Source organism: Prionailurus viverrinus, chromosome A2 (assembly GCF_022837055.1).
Source record: "Prionailurus viverrinus isolate Anna chromosome A2, UM_Priviv_1.0, whole genome shotgun sequence".
NCBI lineage: Eukaryota > Metazoa > Chordata > Mammalia > Carnivora > Felidae > Prionailurus > Prionailurus viverrinus.
Window position 1 is genome coordinate 7,880,516 of NC_062562.1, and position 23,847 is coordinate 7,904,362.

General features: G+C 47.4%; 1 protein-coding gene across 6 annotated transcripts in view; it reads left to right on the forward strand.

Moving 5' to 3' along the window:
- Positions 1–23,847, forward strand: part of LOC125157593 (zinc finger protein 791-like) — a 42,949-nt gene that overhangs the window by 11,455 nt on the left and 7,647 nt on the right. For 3 of the 6 annotated variants that reach the window (XM_047844480.1, XM_047844470.1, XM_047844515.1), the window contains exon 1: positions 7,930–8,267. The exons of 1 other annotated variant lie outside the window; for it this stretch is intronic. Coding sequence is in view for 2 of the 5 variants with exons in the window: in XM_047844470.1 (XP_047700426.1) it covers positions 8,265–8,267 (3 nt within the window). In the remaining 3 variants the exon portion in view is untranslated. Of the gene's footprint in view, positions 1–7,929; positions 8,268–9,966; positions 9,972–21,201; positions 21,523–23,847 lie in introns of those variants that run through there. 2 more of the 6 variants (XM_047844505.1, XM_047844497.1) reach the window with 2 other exon arrangements.

Genomic DNA, 23,847 nt, shown 5'->3' on the forward strand with positions numbered 1-23,847 from the left:
TCTCCGAGTTTGTTAGGGTGTGTTTTATGGCCCAGAATGTGGTCTGGTTTGGTGGACGGTCTACATGAACCTCAGAAGAATGTTTGGATGAGGTGTTGCATAGGTTTCAATGAAAGCCACTTGCCTGATGGTGTTAACAGTGTCCTTCATTATCTCTGCCTGTTGGACCTGCTAATTACTGATGGGGGCTGGTGTTGGAATCTCTGTAGTAACAGGTTCAATTATTTCTTCTTAGAGTTCTTTCAGTTTTTGCCTCGTGTGTTTTGCCCCACTGTTACACACATACCCTTGAAGGAGTGCTGTGTCTTCTTGGAGACTTGACCCCTTTATCATTATGTAATGCTCCAAAGGTAATATATCTATACCAGCTTTCTTGTGTTCAGTGTTGGCCTGCCATAGTATATCTTTTCCCATCTCTTACTTTTAATCTACGTGAATCTTTGTATGTAAAGTGTGACCCTTGTAGACAACATGTAATTGTTATTTTATTATCCACTGAGACAGTTTTTGTCTTTCCCTTGTATTTAGACCACTAATGTTTAAGAAGTTGTTTGATTAAAATCTAGGGGCACTGGGATGACTCAGTTGATGGAGCATCCGACTTTGGCTCAGGTTATGATCTCGCGGTTCACGAGTTCAAGCCCCACGTCGGGCTCTGCGCTGACAGCTCAGAGCCTGGAACCTACTTCGGATTCTGTGTCTCCTTCTGTCTCTGCCCCTCCCTCACCCGTGCTCTCTCTGTCTCTCAAAAATAAATAAGCATTAAAAAAAACCCTATATATTTTATTGTTTCCCATTTGCTGCCTTTGTTCTTTCTTTGTTTTCTACTTTCTTCTTCCTTCTCTGCCTTTTATTGAACATTTTACCACATTTCATTTCTTCCGCTCTCCCAGCATATCATTATACCTTTTTTAGTTGTTAGGCTCGAGTTTTGATATATATTTACAGCTAACCCAAGCCCTGTCTGAAGCAACACTATACCACTCTCTGGATGAGGAAGTACCTCATAACAGAGTATTTCCAATTCTTCCCTCCCTGTCCCTTGTGACATTGCTGTCATTCATTTTTGTTTATAAGGTCTATGCACTGAAAATATTGCTATTACGACTTTGAACAAAGTGTTATTTGTCAGATTAAATACAAATAGCAAAAGCATGTCCTTGAATTTTACCTTCACTGATTCCTTCTCTAACATTCTCTCTTTCTTTATTATTACCTTCTTCCGGATGAGTTTCTTTTTTCTTAATTTTTTAAATGTTTATTTATTTTTGAGAAAGAGTGCAAGCAGGGGAGGGGCAGAGAGAAAGGGAGACACAAAATCCAAAGCAGACTGCAGGCTCTGAGCTGTCAGCGCAGAGCTGGACGGGGGGCTCAAACCCACGGACCGTGAGACCAGGACCTGAGCTGAAGTTGGACACTTAACCGACTGAGCCACCCAGGTGCCCCCTGACGAGTTTCTTTTAACATTCCTTGGGAAGCAGGTTTTACTGATGACAAACTCCCTCAAGTTTCGTTTGTCTCAGAAAGTCTTTGTTTCTCAGTCATGTTTTTTAAGTTTATTTATTTATTTTGAAGGAGAGAGAGCAAGCGTGTGTGCACCACGAGCTGGGGAGGGGCAGGGAGCGAGGGAGAGAGAGAATCCCAAGCAGGCTCCATGCTGTCAGTACACAGCCTGATGTGGGGCTTGAACCCACGAATCGCGAGATCATGACCTGGGCTAACACCAAGAGTCGGACGCTGAACCGACTGAGCCACCCAGGCACCCTTTTCCCTCACTTTTGAAGGATAATTTTGTTTGACACAGAATTGTAGCTGGGTGTTTTTTTTTTTTTCTTTCAACGCTTTCTATTTAACAAAACTCTTTTCCTACTCGCATGGTTTCCGAAAAGAAGTCAGATTTAATTCTTTTCTTTCTTTCTATATAATGAAGATTTTCTCCCCCTAGTTTCTTTCAAGATTTTCTCTTTGCCTTTTTCCCTCAACTTTGAATATGACATTTCTAGGTGTGCATTTCTAGGTTTTTATCCTCTTTGGTGATCCCTGGGCTTCCTGGATCTGTAGTTTGGTGTCTAACATTAATTTGGGTACTATTGTTTGACTTCTGGCCCCTGTTCCTTTCTGGTTTTCTTCTCCTTCATGTATTCCAATTATGTTTATGTTACACCTTGCATAATTGTCCCAAATTTCTTAGATTTGTTTTGCCTTTTTCATTTATTCTCTTTGCATTTCAGTTTTGGAAATTCTATTGACATTTCTTCAAGCCCACTGAATCCTTCCTCACATACTTCCACTGTATTCAAAAGGCCCCCAAAGGAATTCTTCATTTTTCTTCTATTGTTTTTTTTTTTTTTTTTTTCATTTCATGCATATTTCTTTTGGTTCTTAGTTTTCATCTCTGAGTAGAGTACAGGGCGCCTGGGTGACCCATTTGGTTGAGTGTCCAACTTTGGCTCAGGTCATGATCTCGTGGTTTGTGAGTTAAGGCGCCCATCAAGCTCTGTGCTGACAGCTTGGAGCCTGCAGCCTGCTTCGAATTCTGTGTCTACCTCTCTCTCTGCCCCTCCCCTGCTCATGCTCTGTCTCTCAATAATAAAGAAACATTGAAAAATTTAAAAACAAATTTTTTTAAGAATAAAAACAAAAGGGGCGCCTGGGTGGCTCAGTCGGTTAAGCGTCCGACTTCAGCTCAGGTCACGATCTCGCAGTCCGTGAGTTCGAGCCCCGTGTTGGGCTCTGGGCTGATGGCTCGGAGCCTGGAGCCTGCTTCCAATTCTGTGTCTCCCTCTCTCTCTGCCCCTCCCCTGTTCATGCTCTGTCTCTGTCTCAAAAATAAATAAACGTTTAAAAACAAAAAAGATTACTTATCTGTTCTTGCATGTTATCCACTATTTCTTACTAAAACACTTAGCATATTTTTTGTTAATTTTTTTTTAGAAAAATTTTTAATGTTTATTCATTTTTAAGGGACAGAGCGTGAGCTGGGGAGAGGCAGGGAGAGAAGGAGTCACAGGATCTGAAGCAGGCTCCAGGCTCTGAGCTGTCAGCACAGAGCCCGATGCAGGGATCAAACTCATGAACCATGAGTTCATGATCTGGGCCGAAGTCAGACACTTAACCTACTGAGCCACCCAGGCACCCCTGATTTTTTTAATTAATTAATTAATTTTTTAATTTAAATTTTTAATGTTTATTTTTGAGAGAGAGAGACAGAGCATGAATGAGGGAGAGACAGAGAGAGAGGGAGACCCAAATCCGAAGCAGGCTCCAGGCTCTGAACTGTCAGCACAGAACCTGACGCAGGGCTCAAACTCATGAGCTGTGAGATCATGACTCGAGCCAAAGTCAGATGCTTAACCAACTGAGCCACCTAGGTGCCCCTTAATTTATTTTTTGAGAGACAGAGCTAGCAGGGGAGGGGCAGAGAGAGAGAGATAGGGAGAGAGAGAATCCCAAGTAGGCTCTACCCTGTCAGCACAGGGCCCGATGCAGGCCTCGAACTCAGGAACCATGAAATCATGACCTGAGCCAAAACCAAGAATCGGACGCTTAACCGATTGAACCACCCAGTCACCCCAAAAGTGCTTAGCATATTAATCATGGTTGCTTTATGTCTCTGGCCTAATAATTGTAACATATCTGCTACATCTGAGTCGAGTTCTTTTACTTGTACAATTTCCTCAAACTGTGTATTTTAATAATGTTGTTGGTGGTGTTGTTCAATGCCAGGCACGACGTACTATGAAAAAGGAACTGAGGTAAATAGGCCTTTGGTGTAAGGGTTTGTGTTTATCTGAGTAGGGTTTAGGTTGTGTTGACTCTCTGTTGTAGCTGCCAAAGGCTAAAATGCTCTCAGGTGCCCTTTTGTCACCCATGTTGTCTTTGGGGGTACTATAGAGACTTCTTTAAGTTCTGAAATGTACAGTTCTTTGTTTATTCCACGGTTGATAAATGGGAGGTTTCTGATGGAATGTCTTGGGTGGAGAGTAGTGTTCTATAGTTTTGATGTCACTATTTTAATGATCACATGTCTCTGGGCTGTGACCTTTGGTATAATAAGAAAAATGTCTGGGGCACCTGGGGTGGCTCAGTTAAGATCTCGATCTCAGCTCCGATCTTAGAACGTTCAGCCCCGCCCCCAACCTGTAGGGAGTGGGGAGGAGCTACAGTTTGAGTGATTCACCAACCACCAATGATTTCATCCGTCGTGCCTAGCTACGCACGGAAACTTCACCCAAACCCTTAAACCTCAGGATTCAGAGAGATGCTAAGCTGGTGAAGACACCAATGTGCTGGGGGGGGGGGCTGTATCCGGAGAAGGCACGGGAGTTCCCTACCTTCCCCCACCTACTTCGTCCTGCACACCCCTTCCATTGGGCTGTTCCTGACTTGTAGCTTTTATAATAAATCAGGAATAAAAAATAAAGAGCTTCTGTGAGTTCCGGTAGTGTTTCTGCTGAATTAACAAACATGGGAGTGCACCTAGAGACCCTCCCGGGTCGGGGCCTCCCCTTTGCAGCTGGCGGCTGATGCGGCGGCCCTTTTGTGGGCTGTGCCCTTAAACCGTAGAGTCTGATACGAACTCTGGTTAGCGTTAGAACTGCATTGAACTGTAGGCCACCCAGCTGGTGTTGGGAGAGTTGGGGAAATAGTTTTGGAAAACACACCACACGTTGGCTGTGAGCGGTGAAAAATGACCTGTGAACCTCGCAGGTCTATCTCCCTTCCCTACACCCTCACCTTAGGTCAGGCAGAAAGGCTGGGGAGAACTGGAGTTAGTTATTTCCCTCCCTGCCCCCCAGGTGATTCTTGAAAAACCAGTCTTTGGAGGACAGGTCTTGTTAAGAACAGACCATTGTAGGAATGTATCAAAATGGCTATTATTTTTGGAGAAGGCAGTTTGTACTGTGACCTCAATTCTTTGATAGATCATTGATTTTTTTTTTTTTTTAGGCTTACTTGCTTTTACCTGGTAAATATAGAAAGGTCACTTTCTGAACTTCTTACATGCCAGAGAAGAAACCAGAAGTCTCTGACTCCACTTTTAAATATTTGACTGCTGATATACATTGGGAAAATCCAGTATTATTCTGGAGTAGAGAAAACCCACTTCTTTTTTCCTATGTGTCTCCTTTATATTTCCTGAGAACACTTTACTTCCAACAGTTCTGGTCACCAAACGTGTGACGCAGCTGGGGGTCCTGTAACTTAATTCAGTCTTGACACGATCCACCTGTAGGTAGTGTAGATCCCACAGGTTAAGTGCTCAGTCCCACAGGACCTCTCCCATCCCAGTTCAGATGCCGGTCACATGAAGCAAGTCCCAACAAGGTTACTCACAACTTCTGTCCTGCTACAAATCAGAGGTTCTCACAATCCCCTGCTTGGGTTCAATTAATTTGTTAGAGCACCTTCCAGAAGTCAGGGAAAACTTACTTACACTTAACCAGTTTATTAAAGGATATGATAAGAGATGCAAATGAACGGCCAGGTGAAGAGATAGGTAGGGAGAGTACTTGGAGGGCCCCTACGGACTTGGCGTATGCCACCCTCCCAGTACATGGTTGGGTCCCCCACCCCCAAAGTCTCCAAACCCCATATTACTAGGATTTTATGGAGGCTTACTAATGTAGGCATGATCAATTATTAACTCCATTTCCAGGTTCTCCCCCCTCTCTGGGGGAGAGGGGCTGGGCTAAAAATTCCAAGCTCCTAATCATGGCTTGGACTTCTTGGCGACCAGCCCCCACCCAGGAGCCCACCCAGAGTTGCCTCATTAGAACAAAAGTTTCTCCCAGTGCTGGTATCACTTAGAAATTTACGTAGTTTCGGGGCACCTGGGTGGCTCAGTCGGTTGGGCATCCGACTTCGGCTCAGGTCATGATCTCGTGTTCCATGAGTTCGAGCCCCGCGTCAGGCTCTGTGCTGAGAACTTGGAGTCTGCTTCAGATTCTGTGTCTCCTTCTCTGCCCCTCCCCCACTCACACCCTGTCTCTCTCTCTCTCTCATAAAACATAAACATCAAAAAAAAATTTTTTTTTTTAAGAAATTTACATAGTTTCAAGAGCCCTGTGTCAGGGACAGAATTAAAGGCCACATATTAGGCCAAGACTGGCTTTTAGTGCTCTTATCCCTAGGAATTTACAAGTGCCAGTCACCTGGGGCAGAGATATTTCCCATTATCTGACAGATGACTCTTAACATTTTATATCCCTCCCTCTACCCTTTGGGCTCCACATCTGTATAAGGTGATAAGAAAGCCTGGGTGCTCAGCTTTGGCCCTGGCAAGAGAGTCAATCACATAAGTCCCTGCCCATGAGCACAAACTCTCACCCTAGCCACCCTCCAACCAACCTGAATAAAACCCAGGCCAGTCTCCTTCCCTTGCTTTCTCAAGGCATTTCTCGCCTGCTTGAGAAGGCCTGCCTGGCCCTCCCCGGAAACTTCCATTATGAAAGTTAATAAACCTTTTCACACGTTGCTGGTAGGTGCGTTTTAGTCTCTGCTACTCAACCAAACCTTGGTGAGGGAGATGGGAGGGTGGTGGGGATCCTCCTATCTCTACAGGTTATAGAAGAGGTGACCTGGCCTATCTATCTATCTATCTATCTATATATATAAAACAATATAGTTAGTATGTTAGTATGTTTGTTCTAGTAATGCATACTCGTTGATCTTTTCATATCATACCTTTGTTTTGTTTTAAGCAGGTGTTTTTTTATTAAAAAATTTTTTAATGTTTATTTATTTGAGAGAGAGGCAGAGACAGAGCATGAGCAGGGGAGAGGCAGAGACAGAGCAGAGCAGAGCATTGAGAGAGGGAGTCACAGAATTGGAAGCAGGCTCCAGGCTCTGAGCTGTCAGCACAGAGCCCGACAGAGAGCTCGAACTACAAACGGTGAGATCATGACCTGAGCCGAAGTCAGATGCTCAATCAACTGAGCCACCCAGGCGCCTCTCAAAGCAGGTTTTTTTTTTTTAAGTTTATCTACTTATTTATGAGAGAGAGAGAGAGAGAGAGCGAGCAAGCAGCTCACACATGCGCAAGCAGGGGAGGGGTAGAGAGAGAGAGAGAATCCCAAGCAGGCTCCTCACTGGCAGTGTGGGGCTCGAACCCAGAAGTGGTGAGATCATGACCTGAGCCCAAATCAAGACCTGGCGCCAGCCAGGTGCCTCCCCCTTTGATTTCTAAAGTACATATGATGAGTTTATGTAACTCGTTCTTTCTAAATAGACAGTTGGCTTGTTACCAATTTTTTTCTGCCACACCTGAGAATGAAAACTCACACTGCCCCATTACATAAGAAACAAACTTACAAATTGTTCTTTTTCGACCTTAATAACTTCTTGAAGTCTTTGATCATCCAACATACTGAGAAAAGTGTACAAAATGTTTTGTGGTAGGATTTGCTAGTAATACACACATCCTTGGAAGCATCACGAAGATTCCTAACTGTGGGCCGCAGTGAGAGTCTCATGTTGGTTCCCTCCTGGGCTCACCACCGTCCTGCCCCCTAGGTGACCCCGTCCCGACGCTTTGTTCATCTTTTAGACCTTTACCGTCTATTCTTTGCCATCAAGCAGTGTTCTTTCGGTTTTCCTTCTTCCGTCTTTGAACAGAGAAGTATCAACGGAATTACACTGGAAAGTTTTCTCACATGCGAGCACCTGAGGCTTCGGGCCTGGTCTGGGACTGTGGGGCTCAAACCTCCCACCAAGCTCAGGGGCCCCAAGGCTTCGAGAGTCTTTGAAGACCAAAGGAGTGGGGGTTGGGGGCGCGGTGGGCAGACGACTCCCTGCTGGAAAATGATCAAAGACCAACATGGAACCGGACTCATGCTTACGAATGGTGAGGTCACTTGCGCGTGCGCTTGTGGGGCAGGGTCACGGTTCCGTGAGCGGCCTGGCGGCCTCGCGCTTCCCAGCGATGGCCTTGGAGACAACAGGCGGCAGCCCCCTGCCCAAGCAAGGTCGGCTCAAAGACGTGACCTCCGGCCCGCTGTCGCTCAGGCGGGAGGGGGCGGGGCCGTGCGAGCCGTCCAATCAGGGGAGCCGCCGGAGCCGTACGTGCGGGCGACGCGCCGTGGACGCCGTGGACGCCGTGGACGGCGAGGGCCGTGTGCGGTGGCTGCTGTGCGTCCGAGCCTCGCACCGGCTGGCGCCGTCCTTAAGGGCTTCGGGAGGTTCCGCCGCGTCCTGGGTCGCCGCGACCTGCGCTGGCCGCGGCAGCCGGATGGTGGGCGACCCGGCACCCCGGAAACCGAGCGATGGTGAGTGTGCGGGGCCGGGAGTCGGGAACCGGGGGCGGCGGGACCTGGGCTCGCGGCCGTGACCCCCGGAGTGTGCGGACCCGAGTCCGCTGCCGGCGCGGCACGCAGCGCGGGGCCGGGCGGCAGCCGGGACCCGGGCGTCCCGTCCCGTCGCTGTGCGCGGCCGCGCCTCCCGTAGACTGGGCGATGACCACCGGAGGGTCATCGGGGGACGGGCACGCCTCGGTCTCCGGGGTCCGTGCGCGGGAGGAGCTGTGGTCTGTGGGGTCCCCAGTCCCTCTCTGTCGGGAGGGGGGGGGGTACCCGTTTTCCCCTCACTTTTCCAGATGTCCGGGGAGTGGGGTCTCAAAGCCACGACCCTGTGCCCCCAGGCTAGCTCTTCGTAAGACTGGAAATACATGCCTCAATTTCCAGATCCTTCCCTGCGTTCCGAAACGCCATCTTCCCTCTCCAGTTCACAGCATCATTATTAACTGTTTGTTCTCCGTGATGCATTGCAAATTACGCAGTATTTTATCGTTTAACCACAGAGCCGCGAATGGCTCTTTTTAAAGACTTTTTTTTTTTTTTTTTTGCCTGTGAATATTTTACGTAAGAGGAAAGCCGAGAGTAACCACCTGGAATACACAGCATGAAATTCCTTTGCCTCTCCTCCCAGTATCTTTCCTGAGCACAGACATCCTGTGGGAAGTCCTTTGGGTGGTGGTTCCTCTTTGGAAACTTCCCTGGGTGCTGTGTCCTGTCAAGATTGCCTCACCTGAGTTTGTGACTGTATTCAACTTCTTTAAGCCTGCGTTTTCTAATAAGATATATTTAATCCAGGGGCGCCTGGGTGGCGCAGTCGGTTAAGCGTCCGACTTCAGCCAGGTCACGATCTCGCGGTCCGTGAGTTCGAGCCCCGCGTCCGGCTCTGGGCTGATGGCTCGGAGCCTGGAGCCTGTTTCCGATTCTGTGTCTCCCTCTCTCTCTGCCCTTCCTCTGCTCACTCTGCCTGTCTGTCTGTCTCTCTCAAAAACAAACATTAAAAAAAAATTATGGCCAGGCCCCCCACCTTGAGCCTAGAAAGGGAAATACTTGAAGGCCCAGTTGGTTCTTCCTGGAGAGCCTCCCCCAGCAGGTGCCCTACCTGTTCAGACACCCCAGAAGGAGCTGAGAGAATCTGCAGAACCAAGGAAAGCTGGGGTGCTTGTGTACATGGGGGGTGGGGTTAGGGAACAGGGCAGTGTTTCTCCTTCTGAGGTTGTAATCGTGGTTTCCTTGGACTCCTTTTCCTTCCTTCCTTCCTTCCTTCCGACTGTGCAAGTGGGGGAGGGCCGGAGAGAGAAGGAATCCCAAGCAGGCTCCACGCTGTCAGCACAGAGCCTGACATGGGGCTCGAACCCACGAACCGTGAGATCATGGCGTGAGCCAAAACCAAGAGTCGGATGCTTAACCTACTGAGCCGCCCAGGCGCCCCCCTCCTTGGGCCTGTTTCTAGACACAGGCTTGAGCTTTGCGTCTGCAGTGTAGGCGCACTCGGAGTAATTTGTGTACATTGACAAAGTCCAGGAAGGTCAGGAGATCTGCCTTCTGGACAAAGAGTTTGTGAATTTGGAAGTTCTTTTGAGTCAGATCCTTAAGTCACATCTGGCCAGTGGTTTCCTGACTTGCAAGAATTGAACCCTGAGAGACGAATGTTTCCATTATGCCCTGAGAGAGGTGTATGTGTAGCTCCCACCCTTCATTCCTGTCACTTCATTCCTGTGGCTGCTCAGGTGTTGCCCCCACCCCCACACCTCCATCACCAGGAACTGGGCCCGGGGGCTGTAACCCAACAGGTGAGGTCTGGACCACAGACTGGGAATGGGAGTTTTCCTTCTGAACCATGGGGAAGCAGGCTGCTTATCTCACCTGATTCAAGTATTTGCATTTTTTTAAACGTTTATTTATTTTTGAGAGAGAGACAGAGCAAGAGCTGGGGAGGGGCAGAGAGACAGACACAGAATCTGAAGCAGGCTCCAGGCTCTGAGCTGTCAGCACAGAGCCCGATGTGGGGCTTGAACCCACTAACTGTGAGATATATGAATATATGGAGTTTATATATATATATATATATTTAGATATTTTTTTAAATGTTTATTTTTGAGAGAGACAGAACATGAGCAGGGGAGTGGGGGCATAGAGAGAGGGAGACATAGAATCCAAAGCAGGTTCCAGGCTCTGCACTGTCAGCATAGAGCCTGACGCGGGGCTCGAACTCACGAACTGCAAGATCATGACCTGAGCCGAAGTCGGATGCTTAACCGACTGAGCCATCCAGGCGCCCCTGCGTTTCTTTTCTCATATAAGTTTATATATTGCATATTGCAGCTTTTAACTCCATGTAGTTTCCTTTAGCCATTAGTGATCCTGTTTTCTTTGTGAGAGCAATGAATTTTTAGTTCTTGGACTTTGAAAATGTAGGTTGATTTAAAGATACAATGGGAGGGGGCGCCTGGGTGGCTCAGTCAGCTGAGCGTTCAACTTCGGCTCAGGTCATGATCTCACAGCTCGTGAGTTCGAGCCCCACATTGGGCTCTGTGCTGACAGCTCAGAGCCTGGAGCCTGTTTCGGATTCCGTGTCTCCCCCCCCCCCTCTCTGCCCCTCCCCCATTCACACTGTCTCTCTCAAAAAAATAAACATTTAAAAAATAAATAAATAAAGATACAATGGGAGTAAGGCAAGGAATTATGAAACCAAACAGAGTATCTGTTCCTTTTTAGGCAAAAGAGTCTCAAGATGTGAGATGGGTGTATTTGAGGTTCTCAGGTAGATTTTATGTTTTAGGTCAGCTTTTTATTTGTATGCCCCCAGAGAGCTTTGGAAATTTGAATTCTGAAATATTGTTAAAGTTTAAGGGAAATGAATTTCTATTTTAATTGATATGAGGAAAACTACTCAAAAGTTGCATCAATCTTTGATAATCCTAATACATTTAATGGGTGAGGACTAAATCCCTAGTATATTATAATATGCTACTTAATCTTAAGAATAGTTTTTAAGTTTATTTATTTTGAGAGAGCAAACACAAACGGGAGGGGCGGGGGAGGGGGGGAGAGAGAGAATTAGAGAGTGAGAGAGAATCGCAAGCAGGCTCTGAGCCCAATTCAGGACTCGAACTCACAAACCGTGAGATCATGACCTGAGCTGAATTTAAGAGTCAGACACTTAACTGACTGAGCCACCCAGGCATCCCCCCCACCCCACCCCCAATTTTTTTTTTTTTTTAATTTTTTTTTTTTTCAACGTTTATTTATTTTTGGGACAGAGAGAGACAGAGCATGAACGGGGGAGGGGCAGAGAGAGAGGGAGACACAGAATCGGAAACAGGCTCCAGGCTCTGAGCCATCAGCCCAGAGCCTGACGCGGGGCTCGATCTCCCGGACCGCGAGATCGTGACCTGGCTGAAGTCGGACGCTTAACCGACTGCGCCACCCAGGCGCCCCTTTTTTTTTTTTTTTTTTTTTTTTTTAAAGAGCAAAACAAGTTCATTCAAAATAAAGGCTATTAGAAAAATATGGGGCACCTGGCTGGCTCTGTTGATGCATCACGTGATTCTTGATCTCGGGGTTATGAGTTAGAGCCCCATGTTGGGTGTAGAAATTACTTAAATCTTAAAAGATAAAAATAAAATAACAGTAAAAAATGTGGTTTATATATATGACTATTTCATTTCATTTTAGTTTTTAGTTTTCATTTTTGAGAGAGAGACTGCATTAGTGGGGGAGGGGCGGGGAGCTAGGGAGAGAGAGAAAATCCCAACCAGGCTCTGCACTGACAGTGTGCAGAGCCCAAAGTGGGGCCTGAACTCATGAACCTTGAGATCATGACCTGAGCCAAAACCAAGAGTCAGACACTTACCCAACTGAGCCACCCAGGCGTCCCAGTGACTATTTACTTCAGATAATGTATGCATGGGGGGCACCTGGGTGGCTCAGTTGGTTGAGTGACTGACTTCAGCTCAGGTCATGATCTCACGGTTCGTGAGTTCGAGCCCCACATCAGGCTCTCTGCTGGCCGTGTAGAGCCTGCTTCAGATTCTCTGTCTCCCTGTCTCTCTCTCTCTCTGCCCCTCACTGCACTCTCTCGCCCTCTCTCTCAAAAATAAGTAAACATTAGGGGCGCCTGGGTGGCGCAGTCGGTTAAGCGTCCGACTTCAGCTCAGGTCACGATCTCGCGCTCCGTGAGTTCCAGCCCCGGGTCAGACTCTGGGCTGACGGCTCAGAGCCTGGAGCCAGCTTCCGATTCTGTGTCTCCCTCTCTCTCTGCCCCTCCCCCGTTCATGCTCTGTCTCTCTCTGTCCCAAAAATAAATAAACATTAAAAAAAAAAAATTAAAAAAAGTAAACTTTAAAAAAAAAAAAAAACCTTTAGCTAATGGATGCATGGGTTCGTAAAAATCTGGTCCACTCCAGAGCTCTGGCTTCAGCCACCCCCAGAAATAAGCGGCGATCATTTCTGGAGCATCCTGTCCGTGTTTCTTTATATGAAAACAAGCACTCGCAGATTCACGTTTTTCTTCCCCGCGTTTTCCTCCTTGTAATGAGCAGCAAGATTGCACGTCTTTGGGTGTTTGGCTGCTCACGGCTTAAGCCGCCTCCTTCCCTCTTTCTCTTATGCCCCCAACTTGGTCAAGCTGATGAGAAAGTCTGGGGGGTGTCTCTAGAGATGGCAAGAGATTCCAGTCTCGGAGGCCCCCACCCCTGTGCGAGAATTCTTGCCGCGGCCCCACCTCCCAGCTCCGGGGAACACCAAACCAGATTCTTTCCATTGGTTTCTGCAGCCGTTTCAGAGCTGCTTGAGGGGCCAGCCCTGCCGTCCCCAGAGCCTTGGTTATGTGATTTGTAAGCCTTTTCCTCCCATCTCGATGCATGTATGCGTGTACGCGGGAACCACATCTCTGCAGGCGACCGTAAGTTTCGTCACCGTGAGCCCTGTCGAGACGTGACCCCCATGCTGCGGGCCTGCTTCTCTTGCTCTGACTTGCTCACCAGCTCTGCTGCCCGAAGGCGGTGTGTGCTGTGGGCGCTGGGTGCCGGGGAGCTCGCGCTGTGACCCGTGCTGCCCTGTGGTGTGTTGGTGACCCTCCCCGGCCTCAGCTCAGGTGGCCGTTCCCAGGATCCCTAGGTGTTTGGGAGCAGGGGTGTAGGATTGAGGCCCTCCTTGAAGTGGTCCTGTTCCACGTGTTTGCTGGTTTGGATCTGTGTTGGGGGGAAGCTGTGACAGAGGCTGGGTTGGCCTCACATGCCTGGGTGGGGGGCAGAGGGACTATACCCTGTGCAAAAGGAGGGCCCGTTGGGTGGTCAGTCCTGAAATAACAGTTAATTAGAGAAAGAGAAGAAAGGGTGAAAGGCAGCCAGTAGACGGGGGCCTGAGTCCACGCTCCTTGACCCCAGAGGACTCTCCAGGACCTTTAAGTACCTCTGCTGCTGCTGCCCCTGCCTCTACTGCAGCCAAGATCCTGAGCCTCCAGGGAGAGGGCATGACACTCAGGTGCCCCTGTGGCACAGCAAAGGGATTGGTTCCACTTGATTTAAGTCCAGGGCCCTTAAGCCCTGTAGGGCAGCCAGTGGTCACGGGAGAGGCTCCTAACCCTGATGGCACTGTTCTCGGGCTCTCTGGAGGAAACGGTGTGTAAATACCAGGACAGAGAGGCCGCCCCCTCCGTCGAAGTATAGCCAGTGATGGGAAAAGACAAGACAGGAGGGAAGCAAAAGAAAAAAGTCTTGAAGCTGATGCAGGCAGCCGGGGACTGAGAACCCAGAGGGGTTTCCGCTGGACCAGCCGAGAGGCTCCCTGGCTGTGTGCAGGATAGAAATCAAATGCCAGCCAGCAGGAGGTGAGAGAGAGCTTATTAAAGATGGAGCAGATTCAGATGGAGCACCTAGGAGGCTCAGAAAGGAGAAGGAGAAGGAGTCTCATCTTTGTTTAGGGCCTGGGGTTTCTGTGGAGGACGGTGGTCTGGTGTACGTGTCCTCTCGGGTGTCGGTGTCGGGGAACTCGTCCAACCAGGGCGAGTGGTCCTGTGTCCTCCGTAAGTCACTTACACCCTGGAGCCAGGGGTCTCAGCATCATCTGGAGTCAGTGTTCTGGAAAACATATATGATGACGCCCCCTGCTGACTCCTTAGATGTTACGTATTTTGCTGGAAAACGCCAAAGATATCATTAATTCCTTGACCTTTACAAAGAGAGCACACGTTTTGGGCACCTGGGTGGCTCAATCGGTTAGGCGTCCAGCTTCGGCTCAGGTCATGATCTTGCGGTGCGTGGGTTCGAGCCCCGCGTCGGGCTCTGTGCTGACAGCTCGGAGCCTGGAGCCTCCCTCAGATTCTGTGTCTCCCCTCTCTTTCTGTCCCTCCTTCTCTCCCCCCCCCCTTTCCTCTCTCTCTCAAATAAGTAAACATTACAAAAATTATTAAAAAGAACAACAAAGAGAGCATACGTTAAGGTACGTGTAAGGCAGGGATGCAGGCCCTAGCAAGAATAGAAGCAGGAAACGGAGCAGAGAAGAAAAAGAAAACAGCCTTTTTCCCGTGGGGTCCCTTCAGTTGCCCTGTCTCAAAACCCAGCTCTGCAGTTTTACCAGTTGGAAATTCAACATCTGCGAGAAGAATTTACACAACAAAAAAAGATAAAAGTACCCTCCTTGCTGCTTCCGGCCTCCACAGCACAGTTTCCGGATGCATCCTGCCGGCGGCCCTAACGCGCTAACTTAGGAACCTCAGGCACATGATCAGTACTAGGGCTCACCTTGCAGTTACACCCGGGGACCCCACTGAACTTAAGCAGGGTACCCCTGATCATCTTAAGGGAGTTGCTGACTATGACAGGACAGCTAAGCACGTCTCCTCTTAACCATGAGAACCACGGTCTTACCTGATTTCCCATGGTCTTAGCGCCCGTTGTTCTTAAATATCCCGCACTGAGCGGAGCAGGTCTGAACCCAGTGTCTCCTAAATTAAATTTAAATTTTGTGTTTGGCACTTATGGGACCCCACAGATCTTACTGCACCCCTCCCCACCCTGTTAAATTACTTAATCTGACCCACTGTAAACTAAAAAGGGCCTTGAGGGATTGGAAACCATTGGTTAGAAACCACTTAATTTAATGAAAAAGTAATTATTCCCCCTGGTTCTCCTTTGAACAGCCTTATTTGACCTATTCTTAAATCTGCAAGCAATGAATGCCCCCTCAGAATGAAGTAGTGCAAACTCGAGGCTGTGTTCCCAGTCCCCACCGTTATGGAAATGACTGACTCCCTTCAGCGACAGATCAGTGTCGTGCAGTCACAGGTTTGGCCAAGTCTGTTTTGTTCGGGGCCTGTTTCAACAGTCTGCCAGGTGCAGTTGGCCGTCAAGTAGTGTAATACCAACGACGTCCTCCTCTGAAGTCATTTGGGACTTCAAAACTTTTGACAAGAAGAGCTCATGAAAAGGGGACGTGCCATCACCGTATATACGATGTGAGGCTTTCGCGCCTTGTCTAAGTTCTTAAAAAGAATTCTTGGTAAAGAGGTAACTGTTGTTCAGATTCTTTTGGTGTTGTGGAGGCAACATATTCCTTGTTTAAAATTTTACCTGAACCCGTTTTTGCTGTTACTTGTAAAATGACCCATCCTGAATAGGCACCCCTTACAACAAAACGGGAAGATTCTGGACGCCGGTCAAATTGCTGTGCAGCAGACAAACCTGTTAGTGCCCTCCAGCGGTTTCACAGCAGAGGCTTCAGTGACTTCCTCTCGTGCCTCCTGGAGTTCCCTGCGACGGCCTCAAGCTGTCCCTAGGTTTTTGATGCGCGAGATGGCCTTAGGCCCCAAACTGTATGCCATCAGTCTTGGCACTGAGCAGCAGTGGCGTCCCCCTGTGTTTACAGACTCTCGGGTGATTGTCCAAGAGATGCCCCTCTGTGGCCAAAGAATTCTGGGACTCTCTCGCCTCACAGATACCCACAACATAAAAGGCAAGGTAATACGTCTCCGCGTCTGCTGAGGCGTCTGTGTAGGGCCTCGCCTGTCCACATCGGCCCCTTTCCACATCAGAGTTCCAGACGCTCCTGCTGGTAACGAAGGCACTCAGTTTCACTGCTCAGAGCATACAGTGGCGAGCTCTCACCAAGACACTGAGTGGAAATTTCTGGTCGCGCGCGTCTCGGGGTTTAGGCCTCATAGAGTGCTATCGTAGGTTATTGGAATAAATTCAAAGGAGTTGAATGAACGGTGGCTTCTTTTAGTCATCGGGAGTGAATAGCGCATCTGTCTTCCTCTTTTTTTTCCCCCCCCCGATAGACTTTTTTTTTTTTTTACAGCAATTTTAGGTTTACAGAAAACTTCACCAGGATGTACAGAGTTCCCACATAACCCCCCTGCCTTCATACAGCTTGCCCTGTTTTTTTTTATATTTCACATCAGTGTGGTACATTTGTTACATTCGATGAGCCAGTATTAATGCATCAAAGTCCTCGCTTTACAATAGCTGGACACTTTGGGGCGCCTGGGTGGCTCAGTTGGTGAAGCATCCGACTCTTGGTATCGGCTCAGGTCATGATTTCATGGTTCGTGGGTTCAGGCCCCCCATCGGGCTCTGTGCTGACGGCACGGAGCCTGCTTGGGGTTCTGTCTCCTCTCTCTGCCCTTCCCCTGCTCGCTCTCTCTCTTTCAAAAATAAATAAACATTGCAATAACTAGACTCTGCGTTACACAGTCTTAGGGCTTTGGCAATGTGAGATGATGTGTGCCGATCGTTTCTGTATCATGTACTGTATTTTCAGTGCCCTAAACGTCCTTTGTCGTCCATCTGTTTATTCATTCCTTCTTCCCACCCCCAAGTCCCTGGCAACCATAGCTCGTTCACCGCCTCCCGCTTTTGTTCCTTCCAGAACTTTGCTGTCCAGAACTGTGCTTGGAATCATACAGTCTGTAGCCTTACCGTATTCTCTGCTTTCCCCTAGCAATGTGACTTTGAGGTTATTCCATGTCCTTTGGCTGGATACCTCATTTCCAGTTATCCCAGAATATTTCATCATATGGGTGTTCCATTGATTAATTTTCCATTCATCTGTTGGAGGATATCTTGGTTACCTGTAAGTCTTGGCAACTGTGAATAAAGCTCTTACAAATATTCAGGTGCTGGGTTTTTCTTTTTAAGTTTTTTTTTCCAGTGTTTATTTTCGGGAGATAGAGTGGGGGAGTGGCAGAGAGAGGAGGAGACAAAGAATCCAAAGCAGGCTCCAGGCTCTGAGCCTGTCAGCACAGAGCCCGATGTGGGGCTCGAACCCACGAAGTGTGGGATCCTGACCTGGGCTGAAGTCAGACGCTCAACTCACTGAGCCACCGAGGCGCCCCTAAAGTTTTTTTTTAATATTTGCTTATTTTTGAGAGAGAGAGAAAGGGGGCATGTAAGAGCAGGGGAAGGGCAGAGAGAGTAGGGGAGAGAATCCCAATCAGGCTCTGCCCTGTCAGCGCAGAGCCCAGTGCAGGACTCGATCCCGTGAACCGTGAGATCGTGACCTGAGCCAAAATCAAGAGTTGGATGTTTAACCTACTGAGCCACCCAGGCGCCCCTCATGTGCAGGTTTTTTTATGAATGAGTTTTCAACTCATTTGGCGTAATAGGAAGGATGGTGATTGCTGGATAGTATGGTAAAAAAAAAAAAAAAAATAGGTTTATTTTTTAAGAAACTGCCTGTCTTCCAGAATAGGGATACATTTTCCACTCCCGTCAGCAATGAATGAGGGTGGAATGAATGAATGATTTTCTCTCACATCTTTACTATTGTTTGTTTTTTTTTTCAAGGTCTTAAATTTTAGTTATTGTAATAAGTATCTGGCGGTATCTCATTTTTTTGATGTTTATTATTTTTTCTTTTTTTAATGTTTACTTATTCTTGAGAGAGAGCACGCGAGTGGGGGAGAGGCAGAGAGAGAGGGAGACACAGAAGCTGAAGCAGGTTCCAGGCTCTGAGCTGTCAGCACAGAGCCTGATGCGGGGCTCGAACCCACGAACCACGAGATCATGACCTGAGCCGAAGTCAGATGCTTAACTGACTGAGCCACCCAGGCGCCCCTAATGTTTGTTTATTTTTGAGTGAGGAAGCATGAGCAGGGGAGGGACAGAGCGGGGGCAGGGGGGACAGAGGGTCGGAAGTGGGCTCTGTGCTGACAGCAGAGAGCCTGATGCAGGACTTGAACCCACAAACCATGAGATCATGACCTGAGCTGAAATCAAATGCTTAACCTATTGAGCCACCAAGGCTCCCCTATATCTCATTCTTTTATTTGCAATTTCTTTTTTTTTAAATTTTTGTTTATTTATTTTTGACAAAGAGAGACCACAATCAGGGGAGGGGCAGAGAGAGACACACACAGAATCCGAAGCAGGTTCCAGGCTCTGAACTGTCAGCACAGAGCCCGATGCAGGGCTCAAACTCACGAACCATGAGATCACGACCTGAAGTCAGACACTCAGCAGAATGAGCCCCCTGGCGCCCCTTCTCAATTTCTTCTGACATGGTGTTGAGCATCTTTTTATATATTTAATTAGCATTTATGTATTTTCTTTGGTGAGGTGTGTGTTCAGATCTTTTGCCCATTTTTAATTGAGTTGCTTGTCTTACTGACTTTTAAGAGTTCTTTGGACATTTCGGATACCAGCCCTTTAGCAGAGAAGTGTTTGTAAAGATTTTCTCTCAGTCTGTGGTTTCTGTTTTCCATCTCTTTAACTGTCTTTCACAGAGTGGGTTTTCATTTTAATAAAGCCAAACTTGGTATCTTTTACTTTCATGGATCCTGATTTGGTGTTGGATCTAAAAATAATAATTACCAAACCCTAGGTCTCCTAAATTTTCTCCTGTGCTATCTCCAGGGAATTTTTTAGTCTCAGTTTTCTATAAGATCTATGAATCCATTTTGAGTTAAATTTTGTGAAAGGTGCAAGCTCTGTGTCTAGATTTTTTTCTCGTGGATTCTACTTTTCCTGTCACTTTTTGTTGAAAAGACTGTGTTTTATGGGGCTCCTGGGTGGCTCAGTTGGCTAAGCGTCCAACTTCGCTCAGGTCATGATCTCACGGTTTGTGGGTTTGAGCCCCGCCTCAGGCTCCATGCTGACAGCCTGGAGCCTCCTTCAGATTCTGTGTCTCCCGCTCTCTCGGTCCCTCCCCTGCTCGCACTCTGTGTGTGTGTGTCTCTCTCTCAAAAACAAACATTAAAAAAAATTAAAAAAAAAAAAACCTCTTCAAGAAAAAAAAATTAAAGTGATTATTGATAGGGGTGCCTGGGTGCCTCAGTCGGTTAAGTGTCTGACTCTTCATTTTGGCTCAGTTCATGATCTCGTGGTTTGTGAGTTTGAGCCCCTCGTCGGGCTCCATGCTGATGGTTTGGAGCCTGCTCGGGATTCTCTCTTTCTCCCTCGCTCTCTCTCTCTGTCCCTCCCCCATGCGCACTTGCCCCCCCCCCACACACACTTAAAAAAATAAAGTGACTATTGATATCATTGGATTAATATATACCATAGTTATCTATCAGATGAAGTTCTTTTTTTTTTTTTCAGGTGAAGAATTTTTAAAATTTACTCCTTCTGAAATGCCCTCCCTTTCTTCATCATTTTCCTGCTTTTTGAAGAAGTTTCTTTCACTTTTTTTTTTTTTTTTTTTTGCAAAGCAGGTATACTGGTGGAAAATTCCCTCCATTTTTGTTTGTCTCGGAAAGTCTTTATTTCTCCCTCACCCTTGAAGAATAATTTTGTTCGACACAGAATTCTGGGCACATCGTTTGTCAACCCTTTAAAATATTTCATTCCACTCTCTTCTTGCTTGCATGGTTTTTTTATGGAGGGGGGGATGAGTATAAATTAATTCTTTGTTTCTCTATATCTGAGGTGTGTTTTTCCCTCTGGTTTCTTTCAAGGTGAAATGTCTTACTAGTATGCTATGGGATTTTTTGTTTTATTTGTTTGAAGGCAGACCTCATGTGCTGAGAAGGAACTGAGGCAAATAGGCCTTTCAAAAAATAAATAAAAGGAGGCCGTTAGTGTGATGTTTTAAGTTTATCTGGCTAAGGGTTTGTGAGAAATAAGGCCACCGACCCGATCAGAGGAGGGGCGCGGAGACTCGGAGCACAGCGGATCGAGGTTTTCTTCGACCTTCTTGCAGGAACGGGTGTCTTGATGGACAGGCATGCTCGGGGCAGTTACAGCAGACAGTTTATCTCCAGGGTGCGTGTCCCCCCCCTGATTCTTCACTGGCTGAAGCGAGAGCCTTACCTGGACGTCGCCTGTGCCCACGTGAGGCAGAAAGTAGTCTGATTGGGGGACAGCCGGGTGACTCAGTCGGTTGAGCGTCCGACTCTTGATTTCAGTTCGGGTCATGATCTCCTGGTTCGTGGGATCGGCCCCCACGTCGGGCTCTGCGCTGACAGCGTGGAGCCTGCTGGGGATTCTCTCTCTCTCTCTCTCTCTCTCTCTCTCTCTCTGGCCCTCCCCCACTTTCTCTTTTGCGCGCATGCTCTCTCTCTCTCTCTCTCTCTCTCTCTCTCTCTCTCTCTCAAAATAAATAAACATTAAAAAAAAAAAAAGTAGTCTGGGGCGCCTGGATGGCTCAGGCGGTTGGGCAGCTGACTCCAGCTCAGGTCATGATCTCACGGTCTGTGGGTTCAAGCCCCGTGTCGGGCTAAATGCTGACCGCCTGGAGCCTGCCTCAGATCCTGTGTCTCCCTCTCTCTCTGCCCCTACCCCCACTCTCTCGCAAAAATCAATAAACATTAAAAAACAACAAAAAAACATTTTAAAGTAGTCTAATTGGAACAAATGTACATTTCCTGAGGTGATGCGGAGACTTTCAGTCCCCCCTTTGTTCTTTGGCTCATGCTCATTTCAGAGCCCACCAAGATAAGCCTGCAAACTAGAGCGGGGAAGAGAAACCAAGAAGTGAAATGTCCAAGGATTCGGGACTCCATTATGGGAGGGGGGGGCCATATATATATTTCCAGTAGGTTGTAAACATGTTAACTAGACAGCACAGCTTTTATTTTGGTATTTCTGAAGGTGGATCCTCTCCCTTACTTCTCACAGGCTTAGTCTCTATTATGATTTGTTGTACCTGTGGCAGAAACTAAAACTTCTCGGGCGTCCTTTCTTTTGTCACCCCTGTCATCTGTGGGGTTCTCCAGAAGCTTCTCAAATGAGGGCTGGAATGTGCAGCTCTTTCCCACGTATTAGTAAACAGGAGCCCGGCTGCTGCCGAGGTAAGTGTGGGCGGAGGGGAAAGCATTCTGCAGTCGTAGGATTTAGTCTCAGTCTTTCGTTGAGCCTGGGCCCCCCGGGCTGTCCTCTTCTTCCTCATAGATACAGGGAAGATATTTGGTCTTTGTCCGTGGTTCCTGGCCAAGATCTCCGGAGCCTTTGGAATTCCCTGAGTGATAAGGGTGATGGAGCAGTCTTCTGTTCTAGGAGCCCGCCCAGAAATGCCTCAGATGGCTTCAGGATGGGGATTGGACACCAGAAACACGAGGCCTTGATTGGAGGCTTAGAATGTTCAGCTCCACTTCCCAGGCTCTGGAGAGGGAAGAGGGGCTGGAGATTGGGTTCATCACCAAAGGCTTTGAGTTCATCACTTGTGCCTATTCTGTCAGAAGCCTTAAAGGGGGCGATGCCCCTGGGTGGCTCAGTGGGTTAAGCGTCCGACTTTAGCGCAGGTCATGATCTCATGGCTCAGGAGTTCGAGCCCCATGTCGGGTTCTGGCCTGACAGCTTGGAGCCTGGAGCCTGCTTCGGATTCTGTGTCTCCCTCTCTCTCTCTCTCTCTGCCCCTCTCCCACTTGCTCATGCTCTCTCTCAATAAACATTAAAAAATTTAAAAATTAAAAAAAAAAAGAAAAGGTACACCGGTGTATCTGTTGGAATACATTTTGCTTAATTATTCTATTGATAAATCCTTCACATCTTTCCATACCAGGACACGTCACCCTTTGCTTTTAAACGGTGACTGTGTGGGGCACCTGGGTGGCTCAGTCTGTTAAATGTCCCAACTTTGGCTCAGGTCATGATCTCAAGGTTTGTGGGTTCAAGCCCCACATGGGGCTCTGTGCTGACAGCTCAGAACCTAGAACCTGCTTCACATTGTCTCCTCCTCTCTCTGCCCCTGCCCCACTCATGCTCTGTCTCTCTCTCAAAAAATAAATATTAAAATAAGTAAAAGGTAAGTATATAACCAATTCTTTCTCTTTTTTTAAATTGTTTTTAGTGTTTATTCATTTTTGAGAGAGAGGCACAGAGCGTGCGCTGGGGAGGAGCACAGAGAAGGAGACACAGAATCCGAAGCAGGCTTCAAGCTGTCAGCAATAGAGCCCGACGCGGGGATCGAACCCACGAACCGTGAGATCACGACCTGAGCTGATGTCGGACGCTTAACCCACTGAGCCAGGCGCCCCACCAATTCTTTCAAAATAGACCCTTGTTACCAGTTTTTGCTGCCAAAAATCTGTGAACTAGTACTCAGATTTCCACCTTACAGGGGAAAAAAAGAAAAAAAGAAAAAACATACTTCTCCAAACTTAATTCTTTAAATTTTTATCATTAAATATATCCAGAAAATAATGTGCCTGATGCCTTAGCAGAAGACTTTGTGGTAATAACAGTATAAACATGTTTGTGATCATTAAGATTTATAAGTGGGCATTGAGCAGTTGTCAGCCTCCCAATGTTCCTGACCTGACTCCTCTCCATCCGACACCACATGTGACCTCTGTCTGGATTCTTTATTCTTCAAAACCTTTACCATCTGTTCCCCCCCCCCCCCCGCCTCCCCCACTAAACAGTGTTCTTTTAGTTTTCACTTTAAAAAATATTTTTAATATTTATTTTTGAGAGAGACATTTTTTCGCATATGGTCTTTCATCTTCTGTTAAATATGTTTTGATTATTTTCTCATTTTTAAAACTATATGTTGAGTCTTACTCTGCACACTAAACTCTTTAATGTTGCATGTATTACAGATATTTTCTTATATCTTGTGTTTTTTGATTTCCTTAGTTTATATATGAGTTGTTCAGTCTCTCATTTAGACCTTTTTAAATTTTTTTTAATGTTTATTTTTGAGAGAGAGGGAGAGAGGACAAGCAGGGGAGGGGCAGAGACAGAGGGAGCCACAGAATCTGAAGCAGGCTCCAGGCTCCGAGCTGTCAGCACAGAGCCCGAGGCGGGGCTCGAACTCACGGACCGTGAGATCATGACTCGAGCCGAAGTCAGACACTTAGCCAAATGAGCCACCCAGGCGCCCCTGTCTCGTTTGAGATGTTACTCTTTCCCTTACCTGAGAAAATTCTCCCTATTTTTCGATCAATAAAGTATTTATCTATGGCTTCTACAAGTGCCTTGGTTTTATCTTTCACATTGAAGTCTACAGTGAATTGGCTATTTTCCTCGGGATAGGAGGGAATATAATGCGCTTTTCCAGTTAGGTGACAGTTCGTCTTTGCCCCATGTATTAAAGGGCGTCAGATGTCTGCCAGTGCTCCACAGTGCCTGATCCGCCCTTGACCAGCTTTTGACATTTCATGCTGGTCCACGGA